Source organism: Mobula hypostoma, chromosome 6 (genome assembly GCF_963921235.1).
Source record: "Mobula hypostoma chromosome 6, sMobHyp1.1, whole genome shotgun sequence".
Taxonomy (NCBI): domain Eukaryota; kingdom Metazoa; phylum Chordata; class Chondrichthyes; order Myliobatiformes; family Myliobatidae; genus Mobula; species Mobula hypostoma.
The window spans coordinates 51142130-51155549 of NC_086102.1; the positions used below are offsets into that span (position 1 = coordinate 51142130).

The following is a 13420-nucleotide window of genomic DNA, read 5'->3' on the forward strand; positions in this document are numbered from 1 at the left end:
ACTGAAATTGGTCTCAGATATTACATTGAGAAACATTATTTATAAAACTGTATATCTTATTTAGGATGTCATCCCTACCCAGTTAAGAAGGGGTGCAAATTTATCTTGCTACCATGTGCAGAGTGGCATTCACCAAATAACAATACTTATAGGATGCACTTTCCATTCTGTGAATATAAGCAGCACCCATTCTTCCATGTTTATGGATTAAACTCATAACCCCAGTTCTCCCATGTTTTTTAAATGGGGGAAGCTCATCTATTTGAGTTAGACTAACACTATTGAAGCTATTCAATTCAAGCTAAGATTCTTTAAAATGGGAATTAGACTTGTGATTCTCCTCTATCCTTTTTCCCCGCATTACTGACTACGTGACGGAAGACGAGAGCGTTGCAGGTTCTGACCAGCAAAGTGTTAATTGGGTTCACCTTTGCAGCTTTCCCTCCATTGCGCCCACGCTCCTCCACTGCAGCTGCATTAGTCGGCCGCTGGAGGGCGCCACGGCTGTCAGATGACGTCACTAGCCATCGCTCCCGGAGCCGGACGGACGGGCGGAGCTGTAAGGAAACAGCGATGGACGACTTCCAGGCCGCGGATGATGTGAGTACGGTAGTTGAACCTGGGGGAAGGCTCGCTGGGGCTGGGTTCCCACCTGAAGCTGGGAGTGACTGTGACAGGCTGGTGTTTGGAAGCTGATGGCTCGAGTGACAGCGGGCGGCCTTGGGCCCAGTCCCCTGTTCCGGGTTCACTTGCAGCTGCCCCGCTTCTGGGCATCGCCCTCTTTTCCTCTCTGCCTCACTTCACTCTTCACCTCCCTCTCTGTCTTCATCCTGTCTCAATCTTCCCCATTTCCTTCTGTTGCCCCCACCTTATTTATTTTACATGCATCCATTATTTTCCTGTCGTGCTTTAATTCGTGTCTTTTAATCTGCAAAGAGTAAATCAGTCCCTAGGAAGGTGAAACTTTCTATTTCGTCCTTTAACACCAAGTTGTTTATTTTCAGGTTGCCTTCAACGTGGATGAAACAAGCAATATCGTCAAAGAGGTACATATTTCTATAAGTTTTTAAAACGATTGATCTAGAAATGGTTGACCCATGAATTCTAGTCTTAACGCTGATTAGCACTTCACATCAAAGTTGCTGGTGAACGCAGCAGGCCAGGCAGCATCTGTAGGAAGAGGTGCAGTCGACTTTTCAGGCCGAGACCCTTCGTCAGGACTAACTGATTAGCACTTATTTGTTTGAAGTAGAAAATGCCAGAAACGGTCAGCATGTCAAGTAACAGCTATGCAAGAATAATGAAAGTTAATGTCTCGAGTTGAAAACCTTTTGTCAGAACTGGAAGTGAAGACAGGTAGCTTTAAAGTTGCCGAGAGTAAGGAATCGATAGAGAGGAAGCTTCTCCAGAGGATGCTATGGTTACTCGGGCTTGGAGAACAATAAAGCTTTAAATAGACTCAATATCAAGTTAATCTGGATGGTTAGAGTGAGAATCTGAACAAAGAAACATTAAAGTTATGGAAAAACAATTGTGAATACAGAGCTTGGAGAAAGTTACTAAATGCGAAACAGTAAGACGGGTGGGAGTAGTACTGGTAATGGAGAGGAAAACCTAAACTGGTATCACAGATTGACTGGTGAGTTGTGTGACTGACAAAGAACGTGAGCTACCTAAAGTTGTAAAACTTCACAGAAAACTGTATTGTCACCAAACGGAACATGTTTTTCTCCATGAGACGAACTCATCTGTTGGGTATGTCCTATTACTCTGTATTTTACTTCACAACAAGCCCCTCTTCATAGCTGTTATATTTCTGCAGGTTCTCTCTTACTGTTCCTAATTATCTTGTTTGTTAAAGTAATACTGACTTTACCTTATGGAGAAATTTATTTTGTCTACAAGCCTCTCCAACACTTCTCTGCAACTTACTTTCTCCTATATTTAAGTTGGTATGGGTGGATCTTGGATCTGAAAGCTTTAACATTTCTTTTTCCACAGATTATTTTTTGACCTGAGTATTTTGCAACATTTTATGCTTCTATTCCAGATTTCCAGTATATACAGTTTTTAAAATTTTCATCTGAAATTGAAAGTTTTTGCAGTTTCATCAGGATCGTTATGGGCAGGAGACTCTGTAGGCAGACCAATCTTATTTTGTTGAATAATGTCTAGCCAGTCCTTCAGTGGGCATTCTTAGTCATGTTGTGTCTATGATGCTGGGCCTTTTAGGGTTCTGTGTACACATTGTGCAAGTTCCTACTATATCTAGTGTTATTGCAAATTAGTATTTTTTCTCTTTGAAATTTAATAATTTAGTTGTCTAATCATTTACAGCCATGCATAAAACATGTTAGCAGAAATATAGTTTAACTCTATAAATCTTAATTTCAGTGCATCGACAATATTATTGGAGGGGTTGATTATAATCACAACAAGATCAATCAGTGGACTGCTGCTGTGGTTGAACAATCCCTAATGCATTTGATTAAAATGGGAAAGCCATATAAATATATCGGTAAGTATTCTGTAATCATGTACAAGACTGTTAAGAGGGCATTGTCTGTTAACTTTACTTAAAAACATCGTGCTGATGCAGGGTACCATGTGAAACTGACCTTGTAGTTCAGGAGAGTTATTTCCCACCGCTGTCTGTAAGGAGTTTGTACATTCTCCCCGTGACCGAATGGGTTTTTTCCGGTTTCCTTCCACAGTCCAAAGACATACCAATTGGTAGGTTAATTGGTAGTGGTAAATTGTCCCGTGATTAGGCTATGGTTAAATTGGAGGTTGTTGGGCTGTGCGCTTGAAGGGCCTGATGTGTGTGGTGTCGCAATAAATAAAAATCAAACATTATTCTTGCCAAACTTATAAATGAAGTTTTATATTTTGCATACATTTGAACTTGCTAGAATTTGAAGATATTAATAAGTGATTTTTTTTATTGGCTGAATAGATTGGTAGGATGCAGTGAGGTGCATTGGCCATTGTTATTAACTTTTTTAGCAAGACATTTGATTGTTATGAATTTCCAGATGATATGAATGATAGGCATGCCCTGTACAGGTTTCCCCCGCCATCCGAAGGTAGAGCATTCCTGTGAAACGGTTCGTAAGCCGAAATGTTGTAAAGCGAAGGAGTAGTTACCATTTATTTATATGGGAAAATTTTGTGAGCGTTCGCAGACCCAAAAAAAATAACCTATCAAATCATGCCAAATAACACGTAAAACCTAAAATAACAGTAACACATAGTAAAAGCAGGAATGATATGATAAATACACAGCCTATATAAAGTAGAAATACTTTTCCACAATCATTACTGCACTGTTCTCTGTAGCGAAAATCTCACGCAAGCGCCGTCGGCAGAAAATCTCATGCAAGTGCTGTTGGCAAAAACACATGCAAGCGCTCTCCAGTAACCTTTAAGCTATGAAGCTGCCAAATCATACTAAACAGCACGTAAAAATACACAGCCGATATAAAGTAGAAATAATGTATGTACAGTGTAGTATCAGTTACCGGAATTGGGAAGACAGCGCCGAGCACACTGATGATGGTGTGTTAGACTGAGTCTTCGCAGGTTGGGTGGTGCAGTGGCCCCCACCCTCCAGGCCACCGACCGATACATTGCCGCGAAGCATGCAGGGGTCCAGCGGTAGCCGGGAGGCACACAGCACATCTTTAAGAAAACTGAAACAAACATGCTAATTAATTAGGTGCCACCCGGCACGTAATTGTCGGCCCAGATCAGTGCCGATTTCCGATTGCATCGTCTCTGATCTGGGCCGACATTTAAATGTCGGCGGCATCTAATTAATTAGCATGTTTATATTGGCTTTTTTCTTAAAGATGTGCTGTGTGCCTCCCGGTGCATTCTTTGCGAATCAGTATCTGTCCATGGTCTGGGGGTTGGGGTGGTGGGACACTGGGGTGTCATCTCGTCGTCTGTTTCCATCAGGGCAGGCAGCTCATCTTCTTCTATCTCTGCCCGCCTCGATGTCGAAGGTCGAGGTTTGTCGTCTGATATGGAAGGCTTGCTTGACTGCTGAGCCTCGCGCATTTTCTATCACATAGTTCTTTGTAAGGACTCAAACCATCCTGCAAATATCCCCTAAACCGACGTACCCTTTCAAAATTAGAGTCGTACCTTATCATTACTCATTCGGTTTCAATTGTTATCCTTTTTTCTTCCAATTGCATCAGCTCTTCATCTGTCAGATCTTGGTCATGGGATGCCAAAACCTCTTCAACATCATGTTTGTCAGCTTCCACAAGCCAAACTCACTTTGTCCTTACTTCATTCACCACGATTGAAATGCTTAATTATGTCTAGTTTTACGCTAAGTGTAACACCCTTACGAGCTCTTTTAGGCTTTTCTGACACCATAGAACTCATCTTGCAAACGGCTGCTCACAGGCACGTGTTAAAGCAATGCCGTTCCGAATCTGGGGGAGAGCGGCTGCTCGGGGCGCAGCCTTTTATCGCGCGCTGATTCTTTTTCGTAACAGTGAAAACACCTTCTGAAAGCGAAAACAGGGTACTAATAGTAGGTCTTTCGTAACAGTGAGGTTTCGTAAAGCGAACATTCGAAAAGTGGGGGACACCTGTACTTGTACGGCATTTAAGCAGTTTATCATAAGAATTTCTAAAGATTGTATGAAAGCTTTTTTTTCTACTGACAATTCAAGTGTGCTTCCTACAGTTGTCCTATATTGAATGATTTTTTTTCTTTACAAGAAATCTTTGTTTAGCTCTAAGTAAATGCTGACATTGACCTTGGAAATTAATTAATGGAAATTGTAAAAGTCAGATTTCAAAGTCTAATGTTAACTTAGCTACACCTAATAAATGGGTTGCTGTCAACATTATTATTAGCAATTTCTCGGAGTAAACTACTTTTATAGTTAGTATATTCACGGTTATGGAGGCTAGAACTTGCTGATGGTGGCGAGCTGTTTGTACTGCTTTGAGCACACTTTCTATTAATTCACAGATCCTTTGCTATTAACCGACACTCCGAAGTTGGTTGAGTAGCTTGTATGGTGGAAAATACTTAGTACAATATAACGTGATACGACTAATGCAAGTCCTGCCCATGAAACAACTGAAAATCTTTCATAGCCATCTAAGCTGTTTACCAGGTTGTCTTGTTTTGAAATCTCAGATATTGAAAAATTAAAACACTTTAGATGGTTAACAGTTAACACAAGATGCAATGTTTGCTCTGAATAGTTGTAATCATACAACACAGGAACAGTCCCTTTGCCTCACGGTTACCATGCTGACCATTGTGAACCATGTATGCGAATTGCATTTTCTATCACCAGCCCCATAGCCTTCTATCTCATGCTTCAAGTGCTCAACAAGACATTGAAATGTCTCTGGCTGCATTATTACTTTGAGGGAGTTAATTCCAGATTCCCATCGCTCTGTGTGGAGGGAGGAATCTTTCTTAAATATGTGTCCTCAAATGTAGACGTCGGTGGGAAGGATCGTATGACTATGGGTTCGTGGCACCAATCTCTAGCAAAAGCATGCTGTAATTATTATAATGTTTCCAAATTGTCTAAAAATTCATCCCGACTAGGGTGACCAAAACCAGGAAAGATAGAGGCCATTCAGGACAAATGAGAAGGAATTTCTTCTCTAAAATTACACTATTTAATAGCATAGTAGAGAGTTGGTCACAGAGTAAACTTGAGATTGTAGCTATTTGGATAATTAGGGAATCAATAAATGCTGGGGATATTGTAGGAATATGGTGCTGAGGTAAATGATCAGCCATGATCCCTTAGAATGGTGGATGATCACATGTAACAAGCCAAATGGCCAACTTCTTTTTCATGTTCTTGAAGAATTTGATATCTAGACTTTTTAAATCTCAAATTCGAATCCCTGAATCAACTCTACATTATCAATTTTTAAATATTGAATTGAATTATTAACAATTGTCTTGCTCCTTGCAACCTCTTCATTTGAAGGCATAGAGTTTCTGCTTCTGAACCACTAAGAATGTGCAGAATCATAAACATGAGAAAATCTGCAGATGCTGGAAATCCAAAGCAACACACACACAATGCCAGAGGAACTGGGAGACCAGGCGGCATCAGATTCTGATGAAGGGCCTCGGTCAGAAACGTTGATCGTTTACTCTTTTCCACAGATGCTGCCTGGCCTGCTGAGTTCCTCCGGCATTTGGTGTGTGTGTTGCATACAAATGTGCAGGTTCGGTGGATGCAATCCTCACTGTAAATGCCAGGGAGTTGTCCCAAATAAATTCTCTAGGTTAAGCTATTAAACCAATGCCAGCAGTTCCAGAAGATCAGTTGCTTTGGTGCAATCACTAAGGAACATTATTGCCTTAGAATATAAACTTATCATGGAAGTTATCATTAGCTTAGTTTTTAAATATTAACAACACTCTGGGAATGTGCTTCTTGTAACTGTAATTCTAATTTATTGGCAATCCTAGTGACCTGTGCAGTAATGCAGAAAAGTGGGGCTGGTCTCCATACAGCAAGTTCGTGTTACTGGGACAGCAGCACTGATGGTAAGTTTTTATCTTGGTATTTAATTTTTGCTTCAAATCAGATTGAAAGAGAAATCAGTACCATAGTCAGTTAACAAATGCACCCCACTGACTTTCTAAAAGAAGCAGTGAATGAATGTTAGTTCTTTCGGAATCAGAAGATACGTACTACTCAATTGAGATCGCTTAATGGGAGCTGATGAATAAAACTTGGCAAGTATGACTGGGCCAAAGCAGTAGGAGTATGTAATTTATCACTTGATAATCAGTAAGTCAGCATTTGGGCTGTTTTTTAAAAAAAAAACAAACATGAGGGAGATGCGACAGGGATGTACGCGGGTGGACGTAACCATAGACTTGATGGACTAAATGTCCTCATGTTTTTTGGAATTTTTTTTGTTTGGAAACAAGGAAAAGATTCTGTGAATTGAAATGCTAGCATTGCAATGTAAGTAGCCCTGGCTTGTAACTGGAAACTGAAATGTTTGTAGCCTTAACTTCTGTCAGTGTCCATAGAGATATAATTGAGAACATAGAAAATTGGACTCTGGATCATGATCTCATTTACTTTGATATTACTTTTGACAGGCTAATGCGGAAGTTCAATTTGAGGTTTCATTACAGAGGCATTCTGTGAGGCAGTGATATGTTGACCATGTAAATTTGTTCAAATATTATTTATTTTTGCAGGAAGCTGCACTGTGAGATGGGAAAACAGAACCATGTATTGTGTCGTCAGCGTGTTTGCTGTCAGCATTATGCTGTGATGTAACGGGAGATCTTGTATGCATCACCTTTCCTAAATCCAAGTCTTAAAGAAGATGTACATAACAATAGCAAGACCACTGATTTGTGATACAGGTCCGACATGTATATTGTGGTTAACTTATGATAGCATATACTGTACATGAATATAAATTAAAGCTGCAATCAGTTTCATAAGGCAGTATCTTGCTTAAGTTCTTGTGTTTCTAATGAATTTGTGACTCTTAAACTTCAAGGTTTTGTTACCAGCTGTAGCTTCTGTTTGTGTTATATCAGGAATTGGCAATTGTGCAGATTTGGTATACTAAATAATTGCATTTTCATAATTTCTTGGCATTTGAGGTTGAGTTGTGCAGTATTAAAATGTATTCAAACAGCAGCTAGCCAATTCTAGTCAAATAACCTTTGCTTAATTGGCTCAGCTATGAACTCACTGAATTTGGACTCTTTCCTCTACTATGGAATAGAATTTGCATTTTTTTTTAAAGAAGTTGAGTATTTAGAGCCTGATGTTTCCTCAAAATTTTAACAATCATATCTCTCACTGGTGGATGCGGTGTGATTGCAACATGTAAGAGAAGTTTGGATAAATACATGGATCAGAGAGGTATGTGGCAGATGGGTCAAGACAGAATAACAGTTCAGCATGGAGTAGATGGGCTGAATGGCTTCCTTCTGTGCTGTAGTGCTCTCTGACTCTATATTCAATATAAAATACTTTATTATTGCAGCAATAAATTAGCTGCGTGTTTATGACAAAAAAATGAAGTTTCAAGTTTGACTGTTGACAATATAAAACTTGCTATTTGAATGGAGTAGGTGTTTAGAAATATCCTAGGATTCTTCAAGCAATATTTAATCACTGATAACTGACTACAGCTGATTGATCTTGACAGTTACAAGAGACCAGTGTAAAAACTGCCTATGTTCAATCACTAACCAGTCAGTCCCAATACTTTTGCAGGCTAAGTTGGATTTGTAGCCCTGTATTGGTGAATTAGCATTAAACAGGATATTGCTTATTTATATACCTGAAATATCAAAAATGTCATGATACATATACACTCTCAGAGTATAATTACATAAACTTGTCTAATTACATAACTTTTTCCAAAAGGAATCTGTTTAAACTAACTTAGTTGCAAAACTGATGTTTACTTTTAGCAAAGTGACTAAAGGAGATTAAGTGTGCTCCATTTATAAGAGTTATATTCAATAAAATATTGAATGAGGTAAGGTCTGCAACTTAACCAGTTCAATTTAGGTTCAAATTTGGGTTAAATATGTTCAAAATTTGGAGCACTTGGTTGTTCTTTATGTAAATGCATTGAAAACTATGTATATTTGAATTTTTCAATACACAAAATTAACCTAAAGTAAATTTTAATCCTGATCTCATTTTGTTCATAGAGAACTTCATTGAGGAATTTTGCAAAGCTGGGAAAAAAGGTTTCCGATGAAACTTATGACTGGAACACTAATTTTATTTTTGTTCCCTAGACTGCCTGGCTAGCTGAATGAATTGTTTTTCTCTTACACTTCTCCCATCGCAGAGGTGCTGTTTGTAAATAGGAGAGACTGGTTGATCCTTGTTTATGCACCACAAGTTGTTGAAATTGATCTGACTTTTTTTTAAACCAGTCATATGCATGATCAAGGGCTAGTTTGCACTAAAGTCCTGTAGTAATTTATTATGTAGTACTACAAAAGATAAATTATTTTAATTGTTAATAATGCCAAAAACATAATTATGAAAGAATTATCATTTTGATCCTTAAATCTTAACTGATTCATCATATTTGGTTTTGTTGTTTGATTCCCTAAATTCTTGCTCCATTATTGCATTGTATTTATCTGATTAGTCTTTTAACTGTCCAGCAGATTTTCTAACCCATGTCTTGTGGAAATCCAGCAGTTCTTGGGAGTGCCTAGAGGTTTAGACTTACAGTCTGAAGATGATGTGTAATACAATGATAAGCTTTTGAGGGACTAAAAGCATAAAGCTAGTTGTGTTGTAATTAAGTGCTATTTTGCTGCAAAATAAAATCTAGAAAACTGCTGTATCGTAAAGTATAGCTTTCATTTACCTATGGATGTTTATGATTATCTTTTAAAAAATTTGGTTTACTTTGTTCTTGTACTTAATTTTCTGCCTAAGCCATAAACTACAAAAGCTTTGAATATGTATTTACATTTATCATTTAAATTTATGTGGATAACTGAACAACTTTTTCATCTTATTACCATAAGAATTGGCATATACTTTGGTTCATGGATGGTTTTTCCTTGACCTGGCATGCACTTTTACTTGGAACTATTTCAAGTATTCTACGAAAGCTACAGCAGTGAGCTTAGGGGGAATACCATAGCTGCTGCATTTATTTTTTTTTGTTATATGGTCAAGTTAGAGTATCACTGATACATTAAGAAACTTGGATCTCAATAAAAAAATAGAAACAATGACCAGTCCTTTCTTTCATTTACAACTCCTGTAGCATTACACTCACTTTTCAAACAGTTGGCTGCTCCTTGTTTTAACTCCTTCAATTTATTTTTGCTAAGAAAAGTGGTCTCATAAACTTACTGCCAGATGCTGTTTCTTGTAAAATTTAACTTCCAGTATTAATATAATAATACTGGAATGTCATGGATGTCATGGTACATAATGAAAAATTACTTCCATTAAGGCCACTTTTAGTTTAAGCTGTTTATCTTGTGTAAACAAATTTACTTTGAAATATTTATTTAACAAGTCCTAGCCTTAGTGCTTTTTTTTTGCTATTCTCACTGCATTTTTTCTCCTTTATTTTGAGGACATCCAGCTGTGTTAAATAAGTAATTAACTACTGCTGCTTGTCAAAATACTATTTTAAATTTGCGAGTACAGCTTCTAATATTTTTTCCTCCCTCCAGAAGGAGGTATTTAATGGAGGCCTGATGTCTCCTGCAAGCAGCCTAGGACCATGCTAGAATTGTGCAGTTTGAAGCAATATCCAAATGTTTACTGACTTGTTTACTGATACTGCCTGTTGATCAGCCAGTTTCTCCATTCAACAAACTGAAAATGTAACAATTACAAAATAACACTAAAATCATTAGCTTTATAATTAAGGCCAGTTTTTAAGTGCCAATAGACTTTTTATTCTCTTACTTGAATCGTTGGTGTACATTTTTACAAATTTTACATTTACCTTGTACTCAATATAATTACTTGATATCCTTTCAGAGCAGAAGTGTACTAAAGGTTGCTGAATTTGCTTATTCCTTTGGCACTAAGTGCATTGTATGTGTCTCCAAGGCTGAACTGTATTTTGTTTTTAATTCGGATTTCCAGCATCTCCAGTTTTTTTTTCTTTTTCCCTTCTTTAAGTAAATATGCTACCTGTTCCAACTTTCTTCACACAACAAACCCTTCACTCCAGAAATCAACCTAGTGAACCTTCTCTGAATTCCCCCCAAATCAAGAGTATAATTAAATGAACGCTAAGACAATACCTAGCCTTGAGATTCAGTCCCTATAAAATTGCCTCAAAATCTTTTGTTTAAATTCCACATCTCTTGTCGCCTTCCTAATTGTTTGTTGTATCTGCATGTCAACAGCTGTGTCTCATATACTAGTACCCCAGATCCTTTTAAAATAGTTCATACTATTTAAATAATATGTATTGATATTCCTTAAGGGTTTAATCTTGGTCCTTTTCCTTTCTGTACCTTGTCGACGCTACTTTGATGATATGACTTGAGTGTGTTTGCTGATGCTATGAAACAGCTGCTACATCAATCTTATGTCATATTTGTAACAGCTTTTTTATGAAGTTTAATATCAGAGCAAAAACTTACTGCAAGGGAGTTTAGGGGAGGCTTAAATCTCTACCACAAACTCCACCTGCTGGAAGCCATTGCAGAGAAAGAGTGTAGCTGTGATAGGTACTTCACAAAAATAAAAAGAAACTCAAATATGACACTGGATTGTTCATGTGCTTCTTGTTACTGCCAGATGTTCACCTGTGCTTCAGCTCCATCCCCTAAGGTACTGTTTTCCTCTGCCTTTGCCTTTGCTCTCCTCTAGGTTTGGTATTCCTTGGATGGTCTTTTTTAATGCAGTTCATGCTGTATAAATGCAGAAATACCATAATTTTATGCATTTGCATGATTTTTTTTCCTGGCACCATGAACTAAAGAAAAACTGTTTACTTAACAAGAATGTATACGGCAATTTTTTTTTCAGCTAACCTATACTAATCCAATTTGAAGTTGTACATTACAAACACTAGAAAGTCTGAGATTCTGGAAGTCCAAAGCAACACACACACAGCATGGGAAGAACTCTGGTCTCGGCCCAAAACATTGACTGTTCACTCACTCTTTTCCATAGCTGCTGCCTGATCTGCTGAGTTTCTCCAGTATTCTGTGTTTGTTGCTCCAATTTGAGGTTGGCTCTTTTTGATTTTAATTATACATCTTTGCTTTCTATGGTCCCATTCTATTTCTGTTAAAGTTTAATGCAGTTTGATAACCTAATTCTTCTTTTGTAAATAGTCAGCATTATTGTAATACTGATTATGTTTACAGCATGATTACAATGCTATCAGCTTCACTTTGTGTAAAATTATATGCTTGGATTCATTAAAAGGTGCATACCAATAATTTGAGACAATTAAGCCTACAGTGGGATTTTCTTAAATTTAGGGGTGAGGAGTTGCAATTTAATGTTACCAATTAATGGAAACTAAAAGACATTGCAGTGAATGTTCTAATTAATCACCACTTTAAAGTCAGCCTCATAATTACCAACAATAGTCAACAGCAGCTACAGAATGTCCTCAGCGTTTGCACTTACAGAAAATAAAATCTCCAGGCATCTCTTGCTCTGAATTACTAGTCTGTTACAATGAGGCCCAATGCAAGCTTGTGGGACAAGACTTAATCTTCCATCTGGACATCTTGCGAGCACTTGATACTGAATTCTACAGCTTCAGGTAACTTTCCTCTGTATCGTCATCCATATAATAATTGGCTTGCTTTTCTCCCTCAGAGTTGAGTATGCATCCAGCCTGGCTCACAACTTAGCAAGCCTCTTTTGTCTTCTATCAGGTTCTGACAATGGGTCTTTGACCTGAGATATTGTTTCTATTTCTCTTCCCATAGAAGTGGTCTGATCTACTGAGTTTTTGTAGTGTTTTCTGTTTTTCTGTTACAATGCAAGAATGGAGGAGACCTTTAAGGATAATACATCAATGAGCGTCAAGTCAAATCACTTTTTATTGTCATTTCGACTATAACTGCTGGTACAGTAAACAGTATGGTACACAGGACTCTTCACCCCAACACATGAATAAAGTAACATAAGGAGCAGAAGCCCATTTGGCCTTCTAGAATGCTACACAAGTCAATCAAAACAAACTGATGCAATTTTTTTGCCTCAGCAACACATTGCTGCTCCATGTACTCCTTGACTCCTATACTTTAAATGTATATCAGTCTTGGTCTGAATGTATTCAATAACTACCGCTAGGCTAGAGAATGTCAAAAGTTCATGACTATCAGAGTAGAAATGTCTTCTCTACCATCTGACGAGACAAACCCCAATTCTGAAATCGTATCACATTTCTGTTACCCCTAATAGAGGAAGAATCATCTTAGCATCTACCCCATCATGTCCTGCCCATAATCTTACATGACTAATGAAGATAATCTCTGGTTCTTCTCCAATCCAAAAAGTATTGGCCCAACCTTCCTTCATGCATATCAACCTCAACCCCTCTTAGCTCTTCGTCCAATACCCTTCATCAAAAATGAAGAGTGAATCAGTATGCAATTAATACTTTTATACACCATACACTTTCAAAAAGGCCAACATTCCTGTCACTTCCCCAGTATTTGCTGTATACTAGGAACAAGAATCTCTATGCATAAATGTTTTGCAATTTAATTCTATTTAAATAATAAATTTGCTTTTAAATTGTTCCATGCAAAGTGGAAAAACATTTTCCCACATCATACTTGATCTTCGGCTTCTCTTACCAGCATCTCTTTATAGACTGCTTGTGTCTTCCAAAAAATTTGTTATCCTATTTGATCATGTGGATAGTCAGAGGCTTTTTCCCCCAGGGCTGAAATGGC

The 13420-nt window shown here is 37.8% G+C and overlaps 1 protein-coding gene across 1 annotated transcript; it reads left to right on the forward strand.

The window, feature by feature from the left end:
* Positions 1 to 507: 507 nt before the first annotated feature.
* LOC134348043 (dynein light chain Tctex-type 1-like) lies at positions 508 to 11941 on the forward strand. The gene is made up of 5 exons (XM_063050828.1): positions 508 to 600; positions 1005 to 1046; positions 2395 to 2518; positions 6476 to 6553; positions 7223 to 11941. Exons 1-5 carry the CDS (start codon positions 574 to 576, stop codon positions 7297 to 7299), a joined length of 348 nt encoding a protein of 115 aa, XP_062906898.1. The 5' UTR covers positions 508 to 573; the 3' UTR covers positions 7300 to 11941.
* The last annotated feature ends 1479 nt before the right edge of the window (positions 11942 to 13420 follow it).

Bases quoted from the DNA above. Each gene is read 5' to 3' on its own strand.
- LOC134348043 (XM_063050828.1), top strand. From the start codon at position 574: ATGGACGACTTCCAGGCCGCGGATGAT. The intron at 601-1,004 runs GTGAGTACGGTA...GTTTATTTTCAG, and splicing joins ACTTCCAGGCCGCGGATGAT to GTTGCCTTCAACGTGGATGA. The intron at 6,554-7,222 runs GTAAGTTTTTAT...TTATTTTTGCAG, and splicing joins CTGGGACAGCAGCACTGATG to GAAGCTGCACTGTGAGATGG.